The sequence below is a fragment of the Channa argus genome, chromosome 4 (genome assembly GCF_033026475.1).
Source record: "Channa argus isolate prfri chromosome 4, Channa argus male v1.0, whole genome shotgun sequence".
NCBI classification, from domain to species: Eukaryota; Metazoa; Chordata; class Actinopteri; order Anabantiformes; family Channidae; genus Channa; species Channa argus.
The window spans coordinates 9064933-9092272 of NC_090200.1; the positions used below are offsets into that span (position 1 = coordinate 9064933).

Sequence of the window (27340 nt, forward strand, 5' to 3'; positions counted from 1 at the left end):
CTTATACGTGGTTTCATAAAATAAAGAACAGATATTTGTCGGCCATATTCCATTATGATCTGCAATCATATATTCGTGTGCAACTAATGTATTATTATTTAATCTATTGTACACCATTTACAGGATAACTTTTGATAAAATGAATTATTACAGCCTCTCTTTTAGGTTGTTTTTGCTTTGCTCTGCTTCCTCTCCTTAAGGCTGTGAGAGGGTAAAAAGCAGTTTGGGACACACCTGGGCCCAGGGTGCCTCATATATAAACCAGAACAGCAGCTGGTCTGCTCTGCACATGCTTGTGGTTTTACGGTACAACATACTCACGGCACACTTTGACGCACCCACTCCCTACACTGCTGACTTTACTAATTGTCCCCTACCCAGTTTTCTTTTATGTTTCATGATTCCTTTTAGTAAATAAATGACTCTACCTGAGTCTGAGTCTAAGTCTAAAAGCCAGGCTCTGACAATCCCCAAACAGACAAAGTACCAAACTAAAAGAATGAATTTGCTCCACACAGCGGTGGGATTGTCCATATTCCGTACCGTTTATCGTATTCCTCTGTGCTATAGGCCTCAAATACAACACAAAAGCCTGACATGGTCAATGAGTTGTTTAGAAATTTTACACTAAATACTCCAATTCAAAATAAAATTGTACCGTGGTTTGAAGTCTGTACATATCTGTAGCGAAATGATACACACAAATGCTACACGGATTACTCTTTCAAACCATCAACAACACACTGATGTGCTTTATACAAACCAATAGTGTCTCTAGTACTTTGCATCCCTTAGAAAATGTCTCATCCATGCCTTTGTAAACCAGTGATTCTCTTCACCATTGCCTGAATCAGGTGTGTTCAATCTTTGATTTCACATTTTCCCCCTCTACTTCCTCGCCAAAAAGATTTTTGTACATTCTGCATTTGACATACCAATAGTCATAGCCATATTATTTTGGTAATATTCAAAGTAATTGGTATATGTACACTTCTGTTTCATTCAGTTAGCCGTTTTTGTTTTAAATCAGCAGGTAATGTAAACACGAGTCAGAAGTTCAGTCTCTACATGCCTGCGAGGTTTTCTAAGACCTTACGATACTGAAACAATTCTAAGTCATTACAATTATACTTTTTGCATAAAAGTGGACGTTGCAGGTTTATTCTCAAAATTATCCATGTAAACTGGGATGTGCCAAAAGACCTTCTTCCGAGTCTTTATCACGATTTCATGAAAAATTGGAATGTACTCACTTTTGCTACGGTAAGGAACTTCACATGCATTGGAATTGAGCACACTCAGCACAGATGTGATCGTAGAATTGTCCCATTTATTTTATATAGACAAGTACATCCCTTCTCAGATGGCTGGCTAAAGATGACATGGAATGTTACAGTTAGATTTATTTTTCTTGCATAAAATCCTCACTGTTGAAAATGTTGCAAAAGTCTAAGTGTTCATTTGTAAGATCCATAAAGCCCCAGTTTTTGCTTTTTTCTTTTTTTTTTAAACACCATTAACACTATCACCACACACTGTACATCAAATTGGCCTCATCTGTGCAATAAAACAAACTAAACCCAGAGGCAACACTGCAATTTTTTAACTCTCTGTAGTTACAAGTGTGTAACCAGTCTGTATGAGAATGGAGGGGGAAGAGGCATTATCAGCTCACATGAGAAGCATACAATGATGCATGTGAAGGTCAAGGTCTGCTTCATGTCACCAAAAATGGGGCTCAATTAGAGTTCATGTCCGTGCACTGGTGAAGCACGTGGGTTGAGAAGACACATTCAAGATTTCTTCATTATAATAAACAAAGCGGAGCCCGAGCCTGGTCAGGACTCTCCGTTCTGGACTCTGGAGACTGGTGGATGCATAAAGTCTTTAAAGGGTCCCAGGGCCTCCTTAAGAGCTGAGCTCACTTCAGATGAGGTGCATGTAATGCACTCTACCAGCGTTGGGTAGAGGGCAATCACCTGAGCCCATGTATTGCCATCCACTGCAGGCAGGAAACAAAGGAATTGCAAAACAGCGGGAAAATAAACATAGGAGATGGAGATGGGAGAAGGAGGAAAAGGAGATTATAAATTGTGATGGAAGGCAATCAAAGAAATGATTTCCTTGACAAAATTCCCACAGGCAAATGGAAATTAGTTTTGCTCTGAATAAAGGGCGGTGCAATGCAAAAATGTAATTGACCTTGCGGGAAACAAACAGTTCTACTCAGATTGGAGATAAAACTCATTTGAAAAACAGTCCCAACTGTACTCTGACACATTATTCTCAAATTAATAGACAATAGATGTGGCTGCATTCATATAGATTCTTTTCCCCCCTAATTTGTCTACTATTACTAGGATGTCTTTTATCCTTGACACAGTTTGATACTCACCATTTTCTGGCTTTGTCTTTTTAAGTGAGTCCATCAAAGTGCTGATAGCTTTTAAGACGAAGATAATCTCTGTCACTTGTTGCCTAGAAGAAGACCAAAGACCTTCATTGGCTACAAAGACATACAGTACATTAAATAGCTAGATGTTACACTTAGGAGACAAGTGAGATGGAAAAAATACATGTGATGGCCAGCAAATACAGCAAAAGCAGGAAAACCAACACACAACAATGTTGCTCAAATACAATTTTTTTTCAATGTACCACAAGGTTAAATCATGCTGAATTCTACATAAAGACATAAAAAAATATTTTAGAAATAAAAAACAAAAGTTTTCCAGGTGCACCATCTTGCACTGTATTTATCGATGTACCTGGGCAGTGGGCAGCGTCCACTCAACCTCTCATCCTCTACGTAGCGCCGGAGAACATCCTGGGACCTTTTAAGGAGCACCGACAGTGCCATACGAGAGATGTAGCCTTCTTGTGGGGTGGACACCTTGTTGCTGAAGGAAAACTGCAGCAGTGTCTCAAAACACACCTTGGAAAACTCCTCTCTCATCCGCACATCAATCTCTGCCTCTGTAAAAAAAAAAAAAAACATCTAATATGTAAACATTCACCCATGTGGGGCTTTACTGTCTTGCTCGACAAACACACACACAAAAAAAGTTTCCCCATTGTTGTTGATGAGCCAGAGGGGGAACATTTGAAAAACCCCAAGGACTTAATGCTTACTTGTAAAATTCCACCAACAAATTGCAAACTCACTGTTGCTTTAATGTCAGGAATATAAGTAAACAGCACCGCTGAATTTATTTTCTCTGCCAAAGTCACATCTTACCTGTGAATGAGGGAGACTGTGAGTGAATGGAACCTTTATTGAGCATAGCCATGATCTGACCAACAAAATCTTTGGGGATAAAATTGGCAAACGGTAAAATTTCTGTGCTGATCAGCTGGACCACCTAAAATAAAGAAGACAAATGGTGGTGTGGGTGAACCATCATAAACAATAACACATTCGATGCTATATAAAAGTATTTACCTCTACATCAATGGCTTCATTCTTCTGAAATTCCTGGATGGACAGGTTATCTGGAGGTGTGCTGTAAAAGAAAAACAACCAAAAGACTGCACTTGCTACTCAAGACTATGTATATATACATGATATATAGAACGAGATGTGCAGATCATATGTGAAAACTTGGTACCTTTTGGTAAAAAGAAAGTCTTCAAAGGCATTCGCCAGCTCTGGCCACATAGTTTCGAACTTCCCAGACGAGGCATGCTGGCGTGCCACAGGCAGCCCAATAGACAACACCTTGAGCAGAGATGAAACTGCGAGCTTCCAGGTGCTCTCTGATGGACAGGCATATTTCAAACCCAAGGGCATTCTTAACGTCTTGCAAGGGAAGGGAAAAATAAAAAGACAGCAATAACAATAGATCAATAGAATGAAAGACTGAGCCAAGGACTTGAAGGTAAAATCTGTAGAACTAACTGAAGTCCCCTGAAAGCTTTTCGCTTTCTTCTCTTTTACGCCGGACAGGCTTGAATTGAGTTAACATCAAAGCAGTTATTGAAGAGAGTTTTGCACCATGATTCAAGTTTCATTCTATAAAACCAGAGAATGTAATAGAGCATCTTTTTGACCAAGTCCCCCTTTCAGAGAACAGCTGTGTTCCCCAAGGTTGAGATTTTACAAGTATCACTTTCTTGTTTTGGAGACAAAAAAGGGGTGTGGAAGAGATTTGGATCTGTCTACGGGGAACCTTCTTAATGGTTCCTTGGCATATTAACTCTGTTCAGCTTGATGTTTTATATAAACAGTCTATGGGAAAAGAGCACTTGAACACAGGTGTCAGAAACTAGATACATTGATGAATCAGTGTCGTCCATTTAGAAAAGGTCGGGGTAAAGAACTGCTGCAATTGGATATCACTTAAAATCACATCTGCTACATGTAAACTGTAGGTCTTGAGATCAATACTCTTTGGTCAAATAAGCTAAAAATGCCCAGAGGCTGGTGGACATAACAAGCTTTCTAGAGAGCAAACTGTTTTAACTAGTGATCATGGATGATAGTTCTCTAAACATGTCAAACTTCACTCTCGTCAGATATACATTTAATCCAATAATTACAAAAAAAAAGAAATTATTAAAGCAACTTCAGGAAAAGACAACTAATGCAAATATTGTCTTTCCCTTTATTAAGCTAATAAAAATAACTAACATTATGGTTGTGTCATATAAAAAAGCTGCAGTTTCCTGTATTGTGTTTCTGTTAATCGTCACCAACCTTCCCATATCATAATAAGAACATGTTAATAACATTTTATGAGTGCACAGGGTTAAGCTTTAGAAAGTAGAAGTAGAAAGTTATGTTGAGAAAGTGAACCTCAATTCTCAGTTATAAAAAAAATAAAATAAAAAAATAAAATTGACTTAAGTCAAATATTTTTTAAATGTTATTCAGACAGTGCTGAAAAACAAAATATCTTCGAATTCTAAAATCTGGGTGGAAATACCTTTATGATGTTTTGTAGAACCTTCTCGTTGATGACAGCTTTGTGGCAGGCTGTTTTATAGTACAGGTCCACCACCACCTCCAAGGATCGCTCAGCAAAGGGTACATAGTTTAAGGCAACCCATTCCGCCTGCAGGGGCAGAAAGATTTAACAAAGAAGAAAACAAACGACAGGAGTTGACATTAGTCAAACAAATCTGCAACCTTTTGGCAGAGGCACACTAAAAGCACTTTTTAAAGGCACACTTTGTATACGCTTATACAAGTAACACACACAAAAAAAACATCCCAGTCACTGTTAGTCTGCTGTGGCTTTCATGTGTACAGGTGAAATGTTGTAGCCAAACAAGTTACTGGATGCTCCAAAGTGTGTCTTTAAGAATTATAACCAAAAGCAAACATCCGCATATGAACATCACAAAAAAAAAAACAACACAAAGTCAACTGAAAACAGAACTGCACAGAGGCATAACCACTAGTGAGTGGCAGGCAGAGAGGGCAGTATGGAGTCAGTGAGAAACGGTAGGTGGTCGTCATTCAGCAAAGCTTAGTAACTATAGAGGGGTCAGAAGGAGATGACAGAACTCACCGGTGCAAACAGCTGGATCTAAAATGGTTATCCAGCGAGAAGTCCCGAGAAACAGAATAAGAGAAGAGGGCAATTAAACTGGGTTTTTAAAGTTGTATTGAATTTGTTTTTTTAAGATTTAATGTTCAGGGCTCATTTGGAGGCAAAAAACACTCACTCCTCTAAAAATATTCAGATCAATGAAAATGTCAAATATATTGGCTGATTCTGGACTCCACATGCAGGAAGTAAATGACATTCAGAATTTGAGACGAGCCCGCCCGGGTTATCAACAATGTTGTGAAAAGGCTCCTCTGTTCATGAGAAGAAATGAGAACTGTTTTTGGTTTGCTGAATGAAGTAATCTTGCTTTAGATTACTGGTTTCCTGGGAAATGTAAGTTTTTAATGAATTTGAACTGCGTATGACCCTAAAACATTTGTCTGACATGTTGCCAGCAAGATGAAGAATGACGGAGGAAATATGAGGAAGATAATGGAGTTTTTGAAGAACCCGTCGATTACTTTAAGGGCCGTGATGGAAGTTTAGGAAGTCTTGGTGGGGTGGTGGGGTGGTGGGGTGGGGGGGGCGGTTATGTAAACAGATGCAGAGAGAAGGAAGATATACTATAGAACTGTATGCTACATAACAATTTATGAAAAACACACTTCTAATGAAAACTATGCAGTTAAAAAAAGGCCAATTCCACGTGCCCCTACCTGGTTGTATTTGGCATTAGCCACGTGTTTGGTTTCCATCCTGCCGTACTGAGGAGGCTTGCAGGAGAACTCCACGAAGAGTAGCAGCTGTTCAAAGATGGCTGGGTACATGACCTGCAGGTTCTCTGGGCCCACACAGATGGCCTGCAGCAGGGAGGGAAGGGAGGAACAAACGCTGCTGACATCCACCATGGGAACGCGTATTGCATAATTTAGCAGACTGACACATTGTTTCCTGGGCTCAGCTGACACAAAAGTAGGAAGAAATAACTTTTGGTTGACGGGTCTGGTTGAAAGGTCTGCATTTCTCATACATGTGATATTCTTGGCAGAGAGGGGTTTCATTATGAATTGTCCAAGTTTGCTTATTAGGCAGGTACAGCAATTAAAGAAAAAACAAAAAAAAAAGTTGTGCAGAGAAAGGATGGACTCCTATCAAACTAAGTTAAAAAATAAAATAAAAGAACATTAAATCCAAACATTTGCTGGTTCCCTGGTCCAACCTCCTGTTTTTTTTTTTTTCTTGTCTGCCTAAACAAAACAAGAACTTTAAAGACATCACCTTGGGCCATAACAAACAGTGGTGTGTGTTAGACCCCAGTCCGCCATAGCAAACCACTCAACTCTAATCTTACAGCTACACTGTGTGGTGAATAAAGTATACCATATGTTTCAAGTCTCTTTAGTAGTAATAATTTAAGATTTTTTGGAAATTCTTTCTGCTTACCTTCTGCAAAACATCCAGAGCTGTAAGCACAGCTTCCTGCAGGCTGGTTAGCACAGCCTCAGTGTAGGAGGGGAGGATGAAAGGTGAGGCATCGCTACTGATAGGCACAGAAACAGCCCCATGGAGGATAACCCCCAACTTCTTCAGATCCTCCATGCTGAAGTTGGACTTAATGTGCTGGTAGAGTGCTGGGAAAATCTGGATCAACGCTGTAAGGAAAGGCTGGCTAGGGATGAACGACAGCTTCTCTGTAGGGCCACTAGGTGGCTTGGTGCTCTCCGTTCCTGTTCGATACCATGTGTTCCACGCTGACCACCACAGTGCTGAGTCCTCTAAGGCTGAATCCTCTCCTGGGGGAGGGACCTGTAGCTCAGCACCGTTATAACGTGTTAGACGCTCGACAAGTGAATCCGAGCGCACCAGGGGTCTGCCGGGACCAGAGGCTGAGAGGGGGTCAATGAGCACTGGGGGGACTCCCATAGCAGCAAGTGTGTCGCTCGCTTTGTCCGAGTCTTTGACAGGAGTCACAATCTGTAGGATCTCTTGAAAGCTCTTGAGGGCAGCCAGGGAGACCTCATTGTTTTTGCTGAGAGCGGCTGATTGAATGTGATTCAACAGCACCTCCCACGCCTCAAAGAAATCACCTGCAGACAGACGGCAAATGGAAGTGTGAAACCGCCAATTAGCAGAGAAGAGAAGTTGAAAAAAGCCATACATACAGTATCTTTACTTACAACACTAACTGGGTGCTAGTGCTGAAGTGATGTGAGACGTGGTTCCGACCTGATTCAACTTACAAACCTGTTAAGAACAGCTCTGCCTTTCCACCGCCTAAGGGGCCACCATAGGGCCAGGTCATTACATCTATTTCAACTATTGGTAGTTCGATCCCCAGCTCCTTTGGTCACACGTCGGAAGTGTCCTTGAGCAAGACACCAAACCCCAGCTTAGTTGCTCCCGGCGAGTGTTGGCCAGCTGGATAGGAGCTCCCCCACCGGTGTGTGAGCGTTTGCGTGATTCTGAGTTCGAATGTGTTAATTGAGTCCCAATAGGTAGAAAAGCGCTACATAAGTGCAGACCCATTTATTATTACATTTTGCTATTATGAATAAAAGCCTATTTTATTTTCAGTGATGACACTAGAGATCCATACAGTGACCTTATAGTGCCATCATTTTATCTCAGTTGTGTGTAGGAAGTGCACGCATCCTCTGTGATTTCATGTGTAGCAGACTGGAAATGTGTTGGCTATTATCAGTTACCTCTTAGAATTTGGCACTTGGTCACGAGGAAGAGAACTGTTAATGACGGCTTATGTTTTATCATTTCTATCATCCTGGAAAATGAATCCTGTCCAAATTGGGCTTAACATGAATTCATTTGTGGCAATATTACAGTAAAAATAATAAGTAGATTTTTGGACTTTTTCTTCACTTGGCACAGATTTATCAATTTACTTAACAGGAATATACATTTTTTTTTACAGTGCTGTGGTAGGTGCCATAAACGTTACCATTGTATTACAGTCTTCATTATGCTCAAAAGCATTCGATATTTTGGTTGAACATTCCAGTAGCTTATCCGTGGCTCACCTAATTGTTGGAGAAGATACCGCCTTGTATTGAAAATACGTGCCACCCCAGCAAGTGTCAGCACCCACGTCTCTGCCCACTGTTTCTCAGCTGTGTCACGCGAGTGGTGGATAAGGATATTTCCACCACCAGATTCAATCTTCTCCTTGTCTGCTGTGGTGGATGACCTCCTCACACAATCTAGCAGTTGGAACAGCACCTAGGGATGGCACCAAGATCATTTAACTATCAACAATATTCGGCCAGTAACAAAAGGGCACTTTTAGAATTGTTTTTATGTTTTCTATCTACCTTATCATTTCAAGTAGGATAACAATAAGTACAAACCTAATAATACATTACAACAAAATGGAGATAACCAATGATTACTGCATCTTGGATTTAGCGAGACCCTTTTTCCATGAACAAATGCTTTTATTTAATTTTCAGTGATGACATCCTCCTCCACTATCAACTAAGAATGACATAATCTTCTATGTTACCTTCCAGACCACAATATGCCACGTTGGCTGCTGTAGCAGGGTCCCATGGGCGGCAATGGTCGAGAACAATGTCTGCCCAGCACTTTTACGAACAGCAGGCCGTGGGTCAACACACAGCTCTCCCAGCTTGGCGTAGAGGCACAGCCACAAGCAATCAAAAGGAGGGGCAGGGTGGAATGGCCTGTTGAGGGTCTCTCCTCTCTCCTGGGCTTGCTTCTGAAGAGCTTCTTCTTCCCTTTCCAACTCCTGTGTTATGGCTTCCCCTCTTTGGAAAAAGTAATCTGAAATGTTCCACTGTGGGTGAAAAGAGAAGTGGGGACATAAATTGCAGAAGACAGATGGTAAAAAGCTTCTGGTTGTTTGCTCTCTTATTAACATTAAGTAATCTCCCAGGAACCACCACACTGCAGGAGAAATAATCCTGCAAACCACAGATCAATACCAGGTTTTACATGTCCTGAACAGTGTACACAGGTTCTATGAAATGTCAATGCAGTGGTAAGTGCTTTTAAATTAGATAAAATAATGCAAAAGAAGGAATTATCTGATTTTATAATTGTTTAATCATGTTAAATGTAATTGTTTCAGCTTTAAAATCACATATCTTTAAGATAGACTTTAAAAAGTCCTGTAGGCTTAGTTGTCGTTAGGCGTGTATTATGTTTTTTGCATTAGCTACTTTCAGGACACCTGTTTATGTGTCTAAGCATATTGGCCGTAAAAATGAGGAACGCATAAGACATTTGATATCTCACCAACAGGCCGATGGAGGTGAGGCTGATGTTCAACTCCTGATTCTGGAGGCTAAAGCTGCCGGCTACATCCACTACAATCTGGAGGCACGTACAAGGCATTGTGGGCAGAAAGTCTGTCACCACCAACTGCAGGCACTGGAAGGCTGTTCGGATTAATGATTCACTAAAGGGAAATGAGACAAATGGCACGCGTTGACTGAGTGACCTTTCTTGTTAGTTCCAGTGTGACTCTGGTCATTACTGAAATAAAATATTTGCATTCAACATAAAATACTTACCCTTGATCGTTGCGGATGGCTCCTATAACACCCAAGACGAGGGGCCAGCCAGGCCCCAGGCTGTCCCCCTGGCTCTGCAGAATCTGCAAAACGCTCTCCAGCTGTTTCTGGCGGATGTCTGCATGAAGCACATTGGACAACTCCTTCAGGGGGTTCAACAACAGAAGCTGCAGCCGCTTTGGAAAAGAAGAGGAAATCAGAAATGACTAATTTGCAACACCTGGGCACATATTCGGTACAAATTGACAATCAATTCCCTGACAGTTTATCACGGTTGACAGGGGCAACTCATTTATTACATTCAAATTGTGAGAAACACAACAGTAGATGTAAGGAAGACACATATTGCTATACTTGCTGCAGAAAGGGTTAAATGCAAGTCTTTAGAGTCTTTCCCAACTTGTGATACAAACAGTTACTTGCTTTAAACCAGACAAACAGGTAAAATAAATAAATGAGTGGAGAAGTACAATGAATGCATATGCTTTAAGTTCGGTGTGGTGGTTAACTGCAAAAATATAGAATACTGGTAATTTAGAATATCATTATTATGGTGTAGAGAATAAATTAATCTTTTATTTATTTTTGTCACTTAAACTGTAAATTTTTTTGTCTTCGTTTTCCATTGACCTATACACAGCTGTCATGCCCTCTTTTACACAAGCTTTGAGTCGTCTTGTCTGTCTCACTAAGGTGAAGATCACAGATTGTGAGTGACAAGAGACGGTTACTGTGACATTTCTGTTACATTTGAACATTTGGCACAGGCCCTTATCTGTCGTGACATACACTGTGACAGTGGAGGAGGTTCTCAAATGTCAGCATCACCAAAAAAAAACTATAGCAACAACAACAACAAAAAAAAACACACTGTAAATCTACACACACCAAAAAAAACCCCAAAAAAACAAATTCATACAAATTTTAACTTCTGTTTCAACTACTGTTATACGGGCAGCAAATATTACTTATCTTGTGCTCCAAAATGCTTAGTGTGATGAGCTTCCTAAAGCAGGTTTTTGAATGTTCAGCTTTTTGTATTTTTGGTCACACAATCCTGGGAGTCATACATACTTGATTTTGGGCTAGTGGAGGGTCGTGTTTGTAGGCCAGGCCAGCTTTGATGAGTGCCGTCAATGCCTCAGCCCCCCACTCTCTCATCCGGGAGTTTGGATGCTGGCAGACCTGCAAGACATACGACATGTACCCACAAATGCAGACACCTGCAAGCGATGACAGATCTGATGCAGAGGCTGTTCAGAACAGTGTTTCCCAGCAGTGGTCACAGTAGATGGGTGTGAAACGAGTGGGTGAAATAAACCACAGACTGTGTGATGATCCACTGTGATAACAGTATATGTTGTGACAGTGTATTCATACAAGCTAGTACAGATACACATGGAGAGTCCAGGCTCAGTAGAAAAAAGAATATTATTGGGGTTCAAATTTGGGGTCTTTCACATTAAGAATTACAGTAAAAGTCTTTTTTTTAAGATTATTTTGAATACAAGAACTCCGTCTTTGGTCTACAGGGAAGTTTGCCAAACTTAAGTTTCTACTTTTATGTCAGTCATTTTTAAATCGATAAATGACAAACTGCTAGCCCTTGAGAGCCCAGATGGTCCACGAGTATTTAATCACTTGGCTTACATGGCCCCGCATGGTGATTAATGCCTCAATTTTTAATCTTAATCTTTATTGTAATTTACATCTGCAAATACACAGTAAAGATAATAAAATTTCCACATTTCCATTTAAATACTGAAGCGCTAAAGTTGAATTTGGACAAGCCTGCAAAGAGACATAGGCAGCTTTTCATTTAAGCATAAAGTACAGTTTGCATTTGCAGCTTTAGGTAGATTTAGGCTGGAACAAACACTGGTAGCAGAGCAAATGCACAGTGGACACATTCTGACACAGCGACCCCTCAACTGTAACATGTTGATGCCAGATTGAGAGGGGAAGAGAACATTTTAGAATAACAACAAAGATGAGAAAGCCAATGACTTTGAAGGAGGGAATCTGAACTTACCTTCTGCAAAACAGACAGGGGTGCAAAAGAAAAGAGAGATAGACAAAGAGAAGGTGAAGAAATCCTCAAAACACACACCTTTACACATACATACTTGACTGCCAGCAGTGTAGTAAAATCCTAACTCATGTATGTACCAGGGCTCTAAAAATATAATGCAAATCTTTCATACAATACAGTGTAGTAAAACAGGTAAACTAGAGAAACTAAAAACGTTCAGTTTACTATAGCATCTTTAAATGATTGTCTCATGTATGACTAAAATGCAAGGTTGAAATGTAGTCTCTGTGTTTCTAGCCTGCAACTATAATATAAGTTCCACTTTAGGGTCTTCAGACTACATAAAAAAAAACTGCTTTATAAAAGGGTAAAGAAACCCAAAGTATCAAGAGTCACAAGAGGTGCAACTTTTTTGACAATATGAGAGACTACTTTCAAATTGTCAATGAGGTTTCCAACATTGGAAAAGTGTCAATTACTGTTGCAGAAAAGTGACATTTAAATACACGGGTCTCTTACACAGATTGAATTAATAACTCATACTTTATACAACATGATTAACAAAATACTTCTACATCTGAGTATATTGACATTTTGTTAAGGGAAGAACTTTTTATCTGCACCCTGTGGGCTGTAGCTGTTAGTACTTGTTACAATACCTCAAGTAAGTGGCCAGTCAGAGGTCTCCACAGGATTTCTATGCGATTCATATTGACCAGGCCAGTTTCCAAGAGCTTGGCCACAGCAAACAGAGATGGCTCCTAAATTCCAGACAAGAGAGGACACTAGGTAAGTACTCTGTAAATGTGCAAGACTATGGATGAAGAAAATGGTTCATTTGTAAAAGTGTGAGTGTGATATTCTCCCACAGGTTGTATGCATTACCTTGTTGTTTCCATAAGCCATTTCCATGGCTTCCAGGGACAGGGAACAAAGAGCACTGATCAGGTGATGCAGTGACACATCATCCAGGTACCTAGATCAAACAAAAAAAGAAATATTGCATATTATAAATGCATTTTTACTGTTCTTCTAAAGTCAGGTCAGTCCAATGAATTTCTAAGAAAGCGGATTTCCTTTTGTAATCATTCAATACGACTAAAACTCGCAAACATGTATTGAATTTGTAGATGCTAAAATATACGTTTAATGACCAGAAATGGCCTTCGCCAGCAACTACATCCACTGGATTATCTAAAAGCATATATACAAGTAACTGGAGTGGTTTGTGTTTGTTTCATATATGGAATGGTCCTTACTGGGAGCTTTCAAATAGCCGGGAGAGGATGTTAGAGATGACAGGCAGGTCTGTCATCACTGCTGTGGTCAGCACCTGTTGAAGGTGGTTAAAGACATAAACACAACCAGTTTGTTCTCTGCTGAATACGATTTGAGAAATGTGCAGTAAAATGCACATGTGCAAACACACAGTTGTTAACAAACAAACAAAAAAAAACTCACCGTACTGGGTCCTTCCACAGCTCTCCCAGGCTTTAGGGCACCACCCACTCCAGGCTTCAGTCCCAGGATCCACACTAAGTGCTAGGAGAAAAAATTGAGAAGATGAAGGAAAGGTGAAATAAGGGGAAACTGTGTCTACATCAACTGGAGGTCATGAATTGTTCACTGACACACTGGCAAATAATGTTAGATAATGAAAAATTTAAATGTAAGTGCAACTTGATTGCAAATGTATAACTTTGTGGTACCACATGGTAGTAATACCTGCAGTGTGGCCAGTACCAGCTGCCAAGAGGTGCCCAGCACAGCCCCGTGGCAGTGGGCCAGGTTCAACAGGGTTCGCATACACTGGATGTTCTTGGCAGTCAGCTGAGAGAGAGACAGGCAGTTGTATTCCATTTAATGTACCGGTCATCATCCATACAGCTTGTGAATTTCACCGCAGCAAATGACAATTTTGACATAGGCCCTTGACATGGATCAAACTTAAAAAATAGACTATTAGTTCCATTAAGTCCAACAGTCACAGTCACACATCTATGGTAAACAAACAAATCTTTATCCTTTGTCAAAAATTATTGTTTGCATAATTTGTCTTGACTTGACTTGACTTAATGTTTGTACAGTTTAATTTTTGGAAATCTGCTTTAAATTACCATAACACACAGATGTGCATGTGCATATCTTCTTACCACTACAGTGCCCTGGGGCTGGGCGGTGAGCGGCTGCCCCACAGCCACCACTTGCTGATGGGATTCACTGGAGGGGCTAATAATTTGAACACTCAGGCCCTGGATTGAGTAGGCTGTAGAGGATACACAAAGATGTTGAAACACACACCTGTGCACATGCAGAGTTCAGTTTTTCAATGAGTCAGTAATATATACAAACAGGTTTTGTAACCAGCCTTCGACATGCAGGAAAAGCTTTCTTAATTAACTCCAAAGCATACATCCATTGCGAGTGGAGACCCAATTTGCCAGCTTTATCCATACAAGCTAATTTGCAAATAGTGAATGTCTGAGCAGTTGGCTTAGGAGCAGCTCTGTGTGTGTATGCCCCTATTCCCTAAACACACTGTGTGTTTCTAATTAGACAACACAGTGAAAAGTCATGGATTAATGCAAAAGGCATGTCTGACCATATGGGAGAAGTGCTGATTAATTTAACATTAATACGCAAGACCAGAGGCTATTGCTAGGGTTGCAAATGGACACTACTTGGTACTGTTACATTCTGGATTTCCTGATCCAAACACTAAAGAATTGGTACCTTTACTGGAGAGGTTGGTGGCATTACTGCTGAGAACAGTCAGGGCATAGTGCGGTGGCAGAGAGGCCTTGCAGATGGCTGTGATGAAGGCATCTCGGGGTGTTACCAGACCCAGGCGACCACACAATGAAGCCATAGTCAGCTCCGCTTTCAGGATGTTCTCTGTCGCCGTCTCATCGGTGCTGAAACAAACACAACGCTATAACACCTAATAATACTAAATGCAAACGGGCAGTTTGTGAAAGGGCAGCCGGTTTACCTGGCATCTAGAAGCAGAGAAAGGGCAGCCAGTAGACCACACCAGCAGGCACTAACCATCTCCTCCCACACCAGATGGCCTCCTGAGAAAGAAACACAAGGCAGCCATGAGTTTATTCAGGAATTATTCCACTGCACTGCAGACATAAAAGACATAATGTAAAACGTGCCTCCATGTTTGAGATGTGCAAACATACAGGCACATTACGACCACCAGGGGTCACTGAAAGGATACCACCCAAAACAATAAGGTTAGCAATCGTGCTCAGATGTTCAGGTATTTTCCCCTTAAGAGCATGTTACATCTGTTAGTAAATCACACATTTTATTTAGCAAACCTATTGTGCAATATAGGAAGCCCACTTTGTTTCTGCCTTCAATTGTTTTAGTATACAGTATGTTCTATTTTATTCAGTTCCAATGCACTTCCTTCTGTTCCACTTGCCCATTCTTACCCGGCTGTGGTTGCCACTCTTGATCAGGGTGAGTCTCTCTGAACTCAGCAGCTGCTTCCTCCTCTATGGCCAGTTCTCTTTCAATCATGGTGGTGATGCCCCTCACCAGGTCCAGCAGGGCACTGAACGCCACAGACATTGCATAACCCTCTGGGATGGATGGGGGCTCCACCTTGTCCAGCATCTCAAGACTATAGGATGAGACAGGGTCACAGAAGACCGAAGTGTAATATGTGTCGATGTAGGATTGACAGAATTCCCTAATAGTGATTTGGACCTACAATTTTGTCAATTCTGCCAAGATATGTTCATTACCTCTCTGTATCATCTAGCTCAGCTTTTTTTAAACCTGGGTTCTGTTGGTTTGTCTCTTACAAAAATGCAGCTATTGCTCTTTCTGCAATTAGTATTTAAGGCACTAGAAGCATCAAAGGTGCATTTCTAATGCTGCCCCGTATTTAAGAAAGTCTGCTCAATTCAGCTTCCAAAACTATAAGCACATCATAATTACAGCAAATTCACTGTCAGGGAGCATAATGTAGAAAACCTCTTTGTTACAGAAAGGCTGCAACATAGACTAATTGAGCAAAACTTTGCTTTGCTGTGACCGAAACCTTCACATATCCTTATATCGATATTAAAATCCTTAAAAACATTTTATTTAATTTTTTGAAAATGAAACGACAAATGATTCAATATTAAACTAAAAAATCAGATGAAAACTTCCAGGGCAGTGAATCCTTTCTATGGACACAGTAGGTAACTTGCATAGTAACGCTTACATTAACGTGCCTTAGGAGCACGGAGTTGGTAGCTTCTAGAATTTCACATATTCACTTGTTACAAACATTCAATTATTTGTTTTCACATGAAAAAAAAACAGATAAAGGCTGTCAGAAAGGTGACCTCCATAAATCTGTACTTACTAGGTGGCCTTGGCACTGCCCTGGACACTAACAGTCATGAGAGGGATCCAGGTCCCACGGTATTCAAATGCAGCCTGGGTAGTTAGGTTGCCACTGACCCCTGCTGTCCCTGGGCCGCCCTGTGTTGCACTCTGGACCCCAGAACCTGAGCCTCCTAAACATGTAGTCAGAGAGCATTGGAATGGGTGAAGAGTGAATGAATACGTCAAAAAGGACGAGTATGAAGAAGCACAGGAATACAAAAATACAATAAACATATTTGTTAGCAAACATCCATAACATTCCCATGACTATTTGTTCTCCTTGTCTTTTCAGTAGTTTATTTATAAAACACATACAATTCACATCTAAATCTGAATTTCTGATGCATTTCACTGACATCTACAGAATTCTATGGATGGGAGGGTTGACGTCTCAAAAATGCTGAATTTCAAAGGGGCTCTACACATTCCATGTCTGCCTGGTCTACTCCATCTAAAGTTTTTTTTTTTTAATTTGGGATGTGTCAAAGTAGCCAAAGTAGCAGCTGTGAGAGGGAGGGTTTTACCTGACAGCGACAGAACAGAAGATGCCAGAGTATAGCAGAAAGCAGGTTTTTTTTTATTTAGCATGGCGATATACTACTTGCTACTTAGTAAAGGCCATTTTAAAATCAATTAACTACCAAAATATGCTATTAGTTTTCCCCGAGACTGTTGTTTAGCTGAACTAAAGTTTTAAATCCAAACTGACAAAAACCGTTACATTTGATTTGGATTGTAATTCCCACTTAAATTAAAGGAGAGGACTTAATGATGTCTTAGCAAGATTACAGCGACTAAATTAGTTTAAAGAGAGCTCTTGATAAGATTAATCTTACGAATCTGTGAACTGACCGGCAGGCACACTGATGGTGGCAGGGTTGCCCGTATTTGAGACAATGAAGAGGGACTGGATGAAGGAGCCCAAGGCATTCACAATGTCTCTGAAAACCTTCGTGGAGTGCTGCTTCATATCGTATGACTGGCAGAACGAACTGAAAGAAGAAAACACCACAGAATTTTATGCAACAAAGCTGCTGTTTGGGTGCTGACACACCAAAGAACTACACAACATTAAACCGAATTTTAGACTTTTGCTCACAGGCTCAACTATGTTTTTCAGATTTTTCTTAAATGCACTAATGTTGTAACATCTCTTAGGCTCAGCTGGAGATAGTTATTTTCATCCACATCTTATGGAATGATGAGCTTCTCGTCCAAATGTCATGACAAAACTGTTAAAATGCTTATTTCTGAGCTAAAGAGAACAGTCACACAGTCCTACTTAGTCACACTATAAATATTCCTAGAGACATGCTGTTGACACGCTTGAAAATCATTCATACCATTAAACCTTGTCTGTAGCCTGTTGACAGCAGGGACTGTATAGAGTGTAAAGGTTAAAATGGCTAACAGAAATACAGCTTCAGACTGTAGTGAAGAGCGTGTATACAAAGATTTCTTGTCCTCTGTAGCTCAATATCTGTGGTTGTGTCCACAGGTAGATAAATTAATTAGAGAAACATTCAGCCATCACAGATGCACCATTTGCTTGCTAATTTAAGAGTCACTGAAATTTATTACAAACAATAAAGCAATTTGAGGAACAAGACACCTCCCATCTTTTTACACTCGGTGTAGCTTCAGAATACGTTTCACTAAGACAGGAATCACAGCTTACATGCGGCTTACCATAATAAATGTGGCTGTACACATAACCTATGAACTGATTCCACAGCCACTGCCCTCAGCCACTGTGGCTTCTCCCCATCAAGGAATTTCACCAGCAGAGACAAGAATATCTCGCACTCAGTCACCTGCCAAACAAATAAATACATGTCAAACGAGGACAGAAGTTTACTAAACATGTAAACAGAGAGATACTGTTCTGTAATTGGAACATTGCCTCTAGCGAGATTAGTGAATCCCTTCAGGTTTCATGAAGCTTTCTGTGGTTCAATTTGTTTCTTGATGGACAAGTTTCCATTTTAAAGTCTGACCGAATATCACTAAATGAGAACAGGTGGAATTCTGAATTCCTCAGATACAGCTAAGCCCATTAAATTAACTGAAGCAGAACTAAGGCAAAAATACTACTACGCTAATCCAGTGCTAATCAGACCAGATCAATTAACTGTATCAGCTCTGTACTGAAAAACACTCGCTCTCCCTCTTTTAAATCAGCCTTACGGCAGGCTGGTCAACCATCACTGAAGTTTGGTTCCATACCAGTAAGGTGTAGAAGTGCTTGATAAGGACTGAGACTACACGCAGCAGCCTCATGCAGATGGGAAAGTACGGTTTCTCTACAGGTGCTGGTGAGGCAGCGCTGCTGCTGCCCTGCCGGAACTTGATGTTGGGTGAGAAAAGCTTGATCACGAGGGGACACACCCGTTCTTTCAGCAGGAAGCTGAACTCCTGGTGCTGGATAGAAATTAGCAAGTGAGTGGGAGCAAGAGATAAGACAAACTACCAAAAAAAAAGAATTCATTTCACTGTTGAGTTTAATCCCGTCTGATGTTAGTATAAGATCTAGAACTACAAAAATATAACTAAACAGAAATTATGAAAGAAATACAAATCAAAGTAACACATACATTTATATTAGTGTTTATTGAGTTTATTGTTTTCTTATATTTGGCCGTTTTTATGCCTATGGATGGAATGTACCTCCAGGAATACCCCAGGAAAATCATTAAGAACAGACTCCAGAAGCTCTAGGCCGAATGTCCGCGTCATCTCTGTCATCCCCACCAGCCAGTAGGGGGCATCAGCATTCACCAGCTGACACAAGTCCTGCACAACAGAAGTGGACACAATGGAGTTTTATGTCCTCGAAACAATGCAGTCACAGTTTTGATAGCTAGAAAGGCAAGTGCAGTGTGGGTGAGGAATGACAGGGGACCGTTGAATGAAAGCATTTTAAAATGTATTCTAAACAAACTGAAGGTTAGGACACTGGTTAAATGGTTGGTAATATCAAATATTGTTATATTAGTAATTATTTAGTTTAATATTTGTTTGTAAGGATTAAATGGTGAAATCAAAGCCAAATTAGCCCAAGACTGTGAATCGTTCTGTAACACTGTGTGGAAAGCCAGCACCACCTTGTGGACTTACCTGGAACAACATGTAGGCATCTTTGGCACTTGGCCTCAGTGTGCTAACAGAACGCCTGTTGGTGTTTCCCTGGACAGGAGGCTGCTCCACAATACCTGAGGGGTAAATACAATGCATACTGAGTAACTCACTGAGGTAAAATCAACCGAATTTTGCAAGTAGGGATGTTTCTTATTAATCAATACGAATAATAACTGATAATTGTTAATTAGCTGATTAACTACCCTTATGACTTTTTTGTGAAATGCTGTCATGTGCAGCAATTATGTTTATGAGGAAATTTTTATGAAAGGATAAAGTTGCTGTAGGCAGTCTCACCACCATATAGACTGACTATTCAACTTAACAGAAATCTGCAATAACTTCAAAATTAATAGTAATTTACACATACAGACACTAAAACCAACAATGACTTGCCTCTATTCACATTTACTGTTTGTCACTCAGCAACCTAAATTACGTTATTCATCTGTTCCACAGTCCTCTTATTGACAAAAAATTATTAAAAACACATCGTAGAGTCATAAATATTCATTCCAAAACACTCGCCCAAATGCTTCACATCACAATAATTCCAGCGGAGATCTTGCACCTATGCAGCTGATTATGGCTTATTTTAGACCTCTGTAGGCAGCAGTTAGGGCACTATTTGCATAAAATGTCTTGGCCACACAATTTGAATTAAAGAAAGATGTCACCTAGTGGAGTGGTCTATCTGGCTGATGTGTTTTGAACAAAACCAGAGGTCTTCTGTACAGCACAGACAAACTTATCCAGGTTGCAGATTGACAGAGACTAAAAATGAATAGAAGCGGTCAACGTTGTTTTTAGTGCCTATTTGGATTATTCGAATTAGAAATAGTTTAGGAAATCACCAAAGGTTTCCTTTAAATAACTATACCCCCCTTATACCTTTGAAGCGTTCATCCTCAGCTACCATCCTCTCAAACACCACAGTGACAACCTGTCTAACAGTGGCAGCCGCTGTGTTGTTGGTGATGTTGTCCTTGGTGAAGTGAAGGCGGAAGCACAGCACAATGGCCTGGAACAAAACATATAGGTGTTATTCAGCAGTATATAGAAATAAGCATGTAACAAAAACAGTAAACAGATTGAGGAACCTTAATAATCTGTATAATTTGAGACTGTGTTGTGCTGCTGTAAATACAGAACCAAGGACACCACTGATCTAAAACGTGTAATAAAATATTATAGACAGAGTTTAATAAAAGATGAAAGATGACTCATTGAGGAAGACAAGTGAGTTATATGCACACTAGCAAGATTCATCATGCAGTATACACTATACAAGGATGTATGGCAAACACATATATAATACTTTGTGTGAGACTGAAGTGTGTACCTTGGAAAGTACTTCATCGTGTACCACTGTGTTGGTGGTTAGCAGGACCAGGACCGTCTGTAGAAGTTTCAGCTCTTCCAAACCATTTTCCATCAGCTGCCACAACATGTTGATGATGTTCCCTGCTGCTGGCTGTTACGTACAAACACACACCACAGTTACAATTTATATTCACACAGTTCATCAACAGGAGGCAGCATCAGAGTCTACCACTTATGAAAAACTAACAATAATAATAATTACATGAGAGCTTGGACTGAGGTCACACAGCACTAAAATAAAACCACCCACAACATGTAATTGTGGGACCAGCTGGTGTTACTGGCTTAGGGGGGACACAACATAGTTCAATAACACCCAACATAGCTGCCAGTTAGCATTATGTTACTTGAGAGTGGCAGTAAAGGACATGGCATGTCCTTTCTTGAGTGAAGATGTCCAAATCAGAACTACCCTTCACAAATCTATTCTGAGCTGCTCTAATTTGTTCTAAGTGCCTGGAGTCGTCCAAAAATGGAAAGCAGACAAACAAAAAAAAGACACATTTTCATTAACAAATTCTAATGAATTATTAATTATTGAGCCTATATAAGTTAACGAACTGCTTAATGTCCGACCAACAGCCCCAAACCAAAATAAATCAAAAGATAAAGATTTGCTAATCTTCACATGTGAGAAGCTCAGCAAAATGCAGAAAGTAATGGCCTTTTGATTCTGTTCACACACTTTAGACTATGGTGCAAGTCCAAAATTTCTACAGTCCAGATGCAATGTAATGTTGAGAGCAAGGTTGTTCTAGTTAAATGAAACAAAAAGTGAAACTATATTCAATAAAATATAAAAGGAAGTTTTAAAACTACATTTAGTATAAATCCTAAATGAAAAGTAATATGCGTTTCAAAATTAACTGAAACTAAGTAGAAATGACAAAACAGAGCTAAAACTGGAAGGTGAAGAAGAGTCACCAGTTAAAAATTAAATAAACACCTAATATATGTATAAGAACAAAATAATGACTAAATAACTATACGATAACTAAATAATTGGAAAAAATAAATAAAAAAAACTATTAACAGTACCAAAATAAAGTTTAAACTATAATAACACTGGGTAAAACTGGGTCTTCTCTTTTTGCGTAGGACAAGATGCCCCCATAGTTGTGCCATCAGTAGGAGGTAACACGTTGTCTGTTCTTTGGTAGCATTCTGTTTTTGAGCAGCTGCCTTTCCTTCCCAAAGGAAACAACATGAAAATGTTCCTTAAATGCATCTCTCCGCTGAAACATTAAGAATCAATACTGAGGTACTCTTGTGCACCTTGGGTGACCCCTGCAGTTCAGACCTGCTTACAAAGTGGAGTGCTGCTGGCAGAGAAAAACAGATGAGCTTTTTCATTATTTTGGCCTTTCGACTTATCCCGCGAGTTCAGGATCGCCACAGTGGATCATTTGTCTGCATGTTGATTTGGCTCAATTGTTTGGCATCCTGCCGCAGGCTTCCCCAATTTCTACCGGGCTTGGGACCGATACGGCACTGCACGGCTTGGGATGGGCGGTCTGGGGTTCAGCGTCTTGCCCAGAGATACTTCGACGTGTGGTCGGGAAGAGCGAGTGAACCTCTGACCGTATAATCAGTAGGTGGCCACTCTACCAACTGAGCCACTGCCTCCCCCAGATGAGTTATAACGTTCAGTGGATCATAAAATTTGGGTGTTGTAGCACATGTAGAGCGTGTCCTAGCTGTTGCGTGGTAACCGTCTGTTTCGGTGCTAATAGTAGGGTGATTAGGTAATATCTGGTATTAGGTAAATCTGCAGCTTTAGTCTAAAAAACATTCAAAATTGAGAGAGAAAGGTGCAGTTACCTGGCATAATGTGACTGAAACAAATCAAAGATCAACAGCTTTCAGCTTGTCCCTTCAGGGGTCGCCACAGCGGAACAAGTTCCGCACGTTGATTTAGCATAAGTTTTTATGCCGGATGCCCTTCCTGACGTCCTGACCTGTATCCATACCAATTTTTCAGAAAAACAGCTTCTATCTTAAAGCCAAACGTAAACCATATGCAAATGTGAACAACATGGACTGAAACTAATGCAAGTAGCCTGTCATTTAACACTTATGAAGGGCATTAGTCCAAGAATTGAGAGCACCTATTCTCTTCCACCAAAGGCAGAAGCTTTAAAACCTATTTAGCCTAATTAAATAAATGCTTGACATCAAAATGTAGAAAGCAGGGGATGGCTGAATAGGCTTTTAATAAAAGTCTTTTAAGTCAGTGTATTACCAAGACAGTTGTGCAGCAGCGCTGGGGTACCTGCTCTGATCTGAGGTCTAGGTTATATAAATGGTTCAAAACCTCTTCACTTGTCACATAAGCTTATATAACACTACATTTCATTTCCAAGGATAGATACCTTGTTCTAAAACTAGCCATTCAGGGTTGCTGATTGTAACAGAGAATCCTAGTAATAACATTTGCAGGTTGATGGTTTCCTTGAACACAGAAACTGTGTCGGAAGTTTACCTAAATTTGCAAGCAATAGTAGAGTACAAAATAAAAAAAAGTGAAGTCTATAACCATATGCATTTATTTAGTAGTAATTCAACTGGCAAGTGATGATAAGTGCAATTAGTAGAAAAATTGTAATCTTGTATTGATTATTATAATTCACAAGCCCAAGTACTTTTTTTAAATGGGTGGAAAAGCAAACGCTCACCTTAAGTGATTAATGGATTTCATTATGCCAAGCATGCAGCCCATCTGATAACCTGAAGAGGTTCTCTTTATGCTCATGTACATTTAAAAAAAAAATTGCTTTCTTAATGACTGCATTAAAAAACTGTCATCAAAGACAATAGTATTGACTTGACACTCTTGAAGATGATAATCAGCTTGTGCTATTATATTAAGTACAATGACACATTGGGACGAAGAAAAACAATAGTGGTGGCCTTTTATTGATTTCTCTTGTTGAATCAATAGGAGAAGTAGGAGTAGGAGTAGTAGAAATACACATGGAGGGAAATAAGGGGTTTTGTGAAAAACCTGGTGCATTTCAGAAAGACTGGAGGAGGAAGGTTTGATATAACTACATTGACATATTTCTCTTTTGACTCCCCTAATATTTCTTTAGCGTGGAGCTAAATCTCCATTTTTAACATGCACAATAGGTATTTTGTCGGGTCTGCCAAGCTATAAACCGATAGAGTTTAACACAGCAGTTCTGCAACTACAACACAAACTATAGCCTCCCAAATGAAACCTGATTAAATACCTCTCAGTTTAAACGAAACATGAATATTATCACTTTTTTAAAAGGAGGGTTTATTGTAGGACTGTTGTATTTAGTTTTTGATTAGGATTACTTAATAAACTGCAAACTGAGTTTATACACCCACATTGAAAAAATATCAGGTCTGCTCATGCTCCTCACCTCAGATACCACCTCATGGGACATGAGTCTCTGGATGGCAGCCAGACACAGCTGGGTGATCTTTGGCTCTTTGGTACCGCAGCCCATCAGAAAAGGCTGCACAACCTCTGAGCTGTTCTCCTTCAGAGCTGAAAGAAGAGGATACTGAATATATAATAACTGAATAAGAATAGCGTATGAATTTGCATAAGAAGCTGAAGCTCATCTGTACGGTTAAATTTTAGATTTTAAATTAACCAAAGGTTTTATTAATGCATCCACAGAATTCAACACTAAAGGGAAAAAACTAAGAGTAAGATCCAGAGTGAACAATTATTAATACAAAGTTGAATTATGGAAAACATTACATCTTAATCAAATTTCTTTTGTCTTTAAAAGTAGATATACACACATCCTGGGTTTTACTACAGTGATTTTAAATCGTTGTTTAAAATGACACGAACAAACTACAGTATGAAATGAAAGTGGGGCCTCACATCTGCCATCTCATCAGAACCAGTGCTATAAATTCAAGTACATGTATCATTGTCACCTTCTTTACACTAGACTGACTTTCTTCAATGATTTACAACCTGCACAAGTTCCGGTGTTGTTTTTGCTAAGCTTTACGACACTGCACTGGCAACTAGCATCTTCATTTTGGAAACAAGACAAATGAACTCCCAGTTGAAGCGGGCTGTACAGTTCACATTAATAGAGGGGCAACTGGAGGCTGACAGCGGAACGTGAAACATGTCGACTATGTGTCAACTCGGCAGATGTTACAAAAAGCTACTCTTTGTTTATTGAGAGAACAATAAAAATGTAAATTTATTTCGTGAGAGAGCAGAAACATTTGAAAGCCATTTGTAATGAATTCAGAACATTCAGATGTCTATGCGGTTAATGGAGTCAATCGAGTTGACGTGGTGCACACAACAGTAAAGCTGCAAATACAACATGGTCCGACACTTTGTCCGTTGTTTGCACGAAAAAAAAATAAAAGTATGTCATGTGAGTATAAAAACAATAAAACAATTCTTTGTTAAGGCATCTAATTATTTTTTTTTAATTTTCCTAAACCCCTAGTGTCTGAACTTCAGGCCCAAAGAATTGTGTCTGCACAGACTGTCCGTAGACCTACTGCATCAACTGCACATGTGCCAGAAAAGTAAACCAGCCACTGGTTTCAATTATCAAAACGTATGCTACATATATTTCAACATCCTTGACACTCTTCTAGTAAAGCTTACACATGTTTTATTTCTTTCACTTTTTCAGATGTGTTCAATCAAACACAACAGAAAGGTGCTTTGTCACATTGTGGCTATTGTCCAGAGTTGCACTGGTTCTTTTGCAGTAACCACTGGTGGAAAGTGTGAATGGCCATAATCAATGTTTTATTATGAATAGATGTCCTTGTCCATCTACAGATAATGGTACGCGAAAAGTATGAATTGGCCCTTTGTGCTTAAAACAGCAGCTGTGGACCACTTGCAAAACGATCTCATGAACATGCTTCAAATTGAATTTAAATACGTCAAAGAGATAAAATACATATGTGAGAATTAATTTTCGAATTAGAGTGAAGTGCGCCCCTTAACAAAGCAGCAACCAAATATTTCACTTGTGGTTAACCACCAACCTATCTCACTCACCTGCCAGTATTTCTGCATTCCTGGCTGCAATGGTCTTAATCTTCACAATGCCAGACTCTGCAGCCTAGAGGACAAAAGAGAGGGGAGATCTTTAGGTTAAAAGGTGCTGGTGGTGTAGCACCAATATGGTGCAGGGGAAGGTTGGTGAATCTGCTGAGAATGGACTTCAACTTGAGAGGGAAGGTAGAAATTTCCCCAGTGTGGTGTCTGACAGAGTTGACTTGCTGAGAAATGGAAAGAGGACAAGAGGAGTGTCAAGAGGGAGAATGGGAGAAAATGGGGATGAAACAGTGACGGCCCAAATGTGAATCATTCTGTGCAAGAGAAACTAAGAAACTGAGATACTGAACATTTATCTATCAAAACAGATGCTGCTCTTATCTTTCACAAGATTCTTCTACATTCTTCCCCATCACTACTCTCTCATCCTTTCTACAGCCTCTCACTTTTACTCTCGCTACACTAAACTGTCTTCTGTTCTCATTTTTTTTAATTAACTGCCTAAAGATACAATGTGAAAATGCGTACCTTGCGAAAACAACAAACAAGCGCAGTCAGACAGACCATAATATTTATCTCATTTATCATTTATCTCAACCAGCTAGTTTCTGTCACATCAACCCCGTCATTTTCATTCATCCATGTGTGGTTATATGGAAGTGGAGCCAATGCCAACTGGACTTCTTTCTTTCAGTTGACATGACTCGACTTCCAAATTTGCATTTAATAAATTCCTTCTTTTTCTTCTGGAACTAAACTGGGTTATCGCAGACTCAAATCACAAAATCTGGTATAGTACTGACATCAGAAGTAATGTCCTTATCTGAGGAAACAGCCCTGGGCTGACATCACCTTGATGGATTTTTCATACAGCTACTGCCTGTCTGACTATATCCTAACCATGTATGTGTTACAAATTGCTATAGACCTCCTGTCTTAAAAGCTCAATTATGCTATACATATACATATATGTGTACACAGAAATACTCTATAAACGCAGTAATATAAGCTTATACCCAGTTTTCCTTTGACCATTTCGAGGTTGGTGTGATGAAATGCTTCATATTCCATTAGTACACAAGCAAGCAAAGCTGCCTTTATATCGCTCCCTTTCGTGTGTTTACAAAATTAATAATACAATAATGAACGTGATACTGAACGAAGGTCGATCTAGTTTGGATTGGACATGCATGATCTGAAACATAGCAATTGCCCTCTACATCAGAGTGGCTTAAATATTTGGCCAACGACATGATTCATGTTACCGTGTCATTTGAACAGCCACAAGGTCAGCTCCTGTGGAAGTCAACAATTCATG

At 39.8% G+C, this 27340-nt stretch overlaps 1 protein-coding gene across 5 annotated transcripts in view; it reads right to left on the minus strand.

Moving 5' to 3' along the window:
- Window positions 1-1310: 1310 nt before the first annotated feature.
- Window positions 1311-27340, minus strand: part of mon2 (MON2 homolog, regulator of endosome-to-Golgi trafficking) — a 31542-nt gene continuing 5512 nt past the window's right edge. Inside the window, exons 2-35 of one of the 5 annotated variants that reach the window (XM_067502937.1) lie at window positions 26023-26086; window positions 24386-24513; window positions 20953-21084; window positions 20502-20631; window positions 19590-19684; window positions 19140-19265; window positions 18699-18893; window positions 18162-18286; window positions 17325-17464; window positions 16450-16603; window positions 15524-15714; window positions 15070-15151; window positions 14811-14992; window positions 14231-14343; window positions 13803-13907; window positions 13539-13619; window positions 13337-13410; window positions 12963-13053; window positions 12737-12838; window positions 11120-11230; window positions 10046-10221; window positions 9768-9930; window positions 9013-9306; window positions 8531-8729; window positions 6939-7582; window positions 6212-6355; window positions 5514-5531; window positions 4926-5054; window positions 3609-3799; window positions 3443-3503; window positions 3239-3362; window positions 2769-2976; window positions 2396-2478; window positions 1311-2002 (exon numbers count right to left, since the gene is read on the minus strand). In XM_067502937.1, the coding sequence (XP_067359038.1) occupies window positions 1839-2002; window positions 2396-2478; window positions 2769-2976; window positions 3239-3362; window positions 3443-3503; window positions 3609-3799; window positions 4926-5054; window positions 5514-5531; window positions 6212-6355; window positions 6939-7582; window positions 8531-8729; window positions 9013-9306; window positions 9768-9930; window positions 10046-10221; window positions 11120-11230; window positions 12737-12838; window positions 12963-13053; window positions 13337-13410; window positions 13539-13619; window positions 13803-13907; window positions 14231-14343; window positions 14811-14992; window positions 15070-15151; window positions 15524-15714; window positions 16450-16603; window positions 17325-17464; window positions 18162-18286; window positions 18699-18893; window positions 19140-19265; window positions 19590-19684; window positions 20502-20631; window positions 20953-21084; window positions 24386-24513; window positions 26023-26086 (5019 nt within the window). In that variant the 3' untranslated portion in view covers window positions 1311-1838. Of the gene's footprint in view, window positions 2003-2395; window positions 2479-2768; window positions 2977-3238; window positions 3363-3442; window positions 3529-3608; window positions 3800-4925; window positions 5055-5513; window positions 5532-6211; window positions 6356-6938; window positions 7583-8530; window positions 8730-9012; window positions 9307-9767; window positions 9931-10045; window positions 10222-11119; window positions 11231-12736; window positions 12839-12962; window positions 13054-13336; window positions 13411-13538; window positions 13620-13802; window positions 13908-14230; window positions 14344-14810; window positions 14993-15069; window positions 15152-15523; window positions 15715-16449; window positions 16604-17324; window positions 17465-18161; window positions 18287-18698; window positions 18894-19139; window positions 19266-19589; window positions 19685-20501; window positions 20632-20952; window positions 21085-24385; window positions 24514-26022; window positions 26087-27340 lie in introns of those variants that run through there. The other 4 variants (XM_067502938.1, XM_067502941.1, XM_067502939.1 and 1 more) reach the window with 4 other exon arrangements.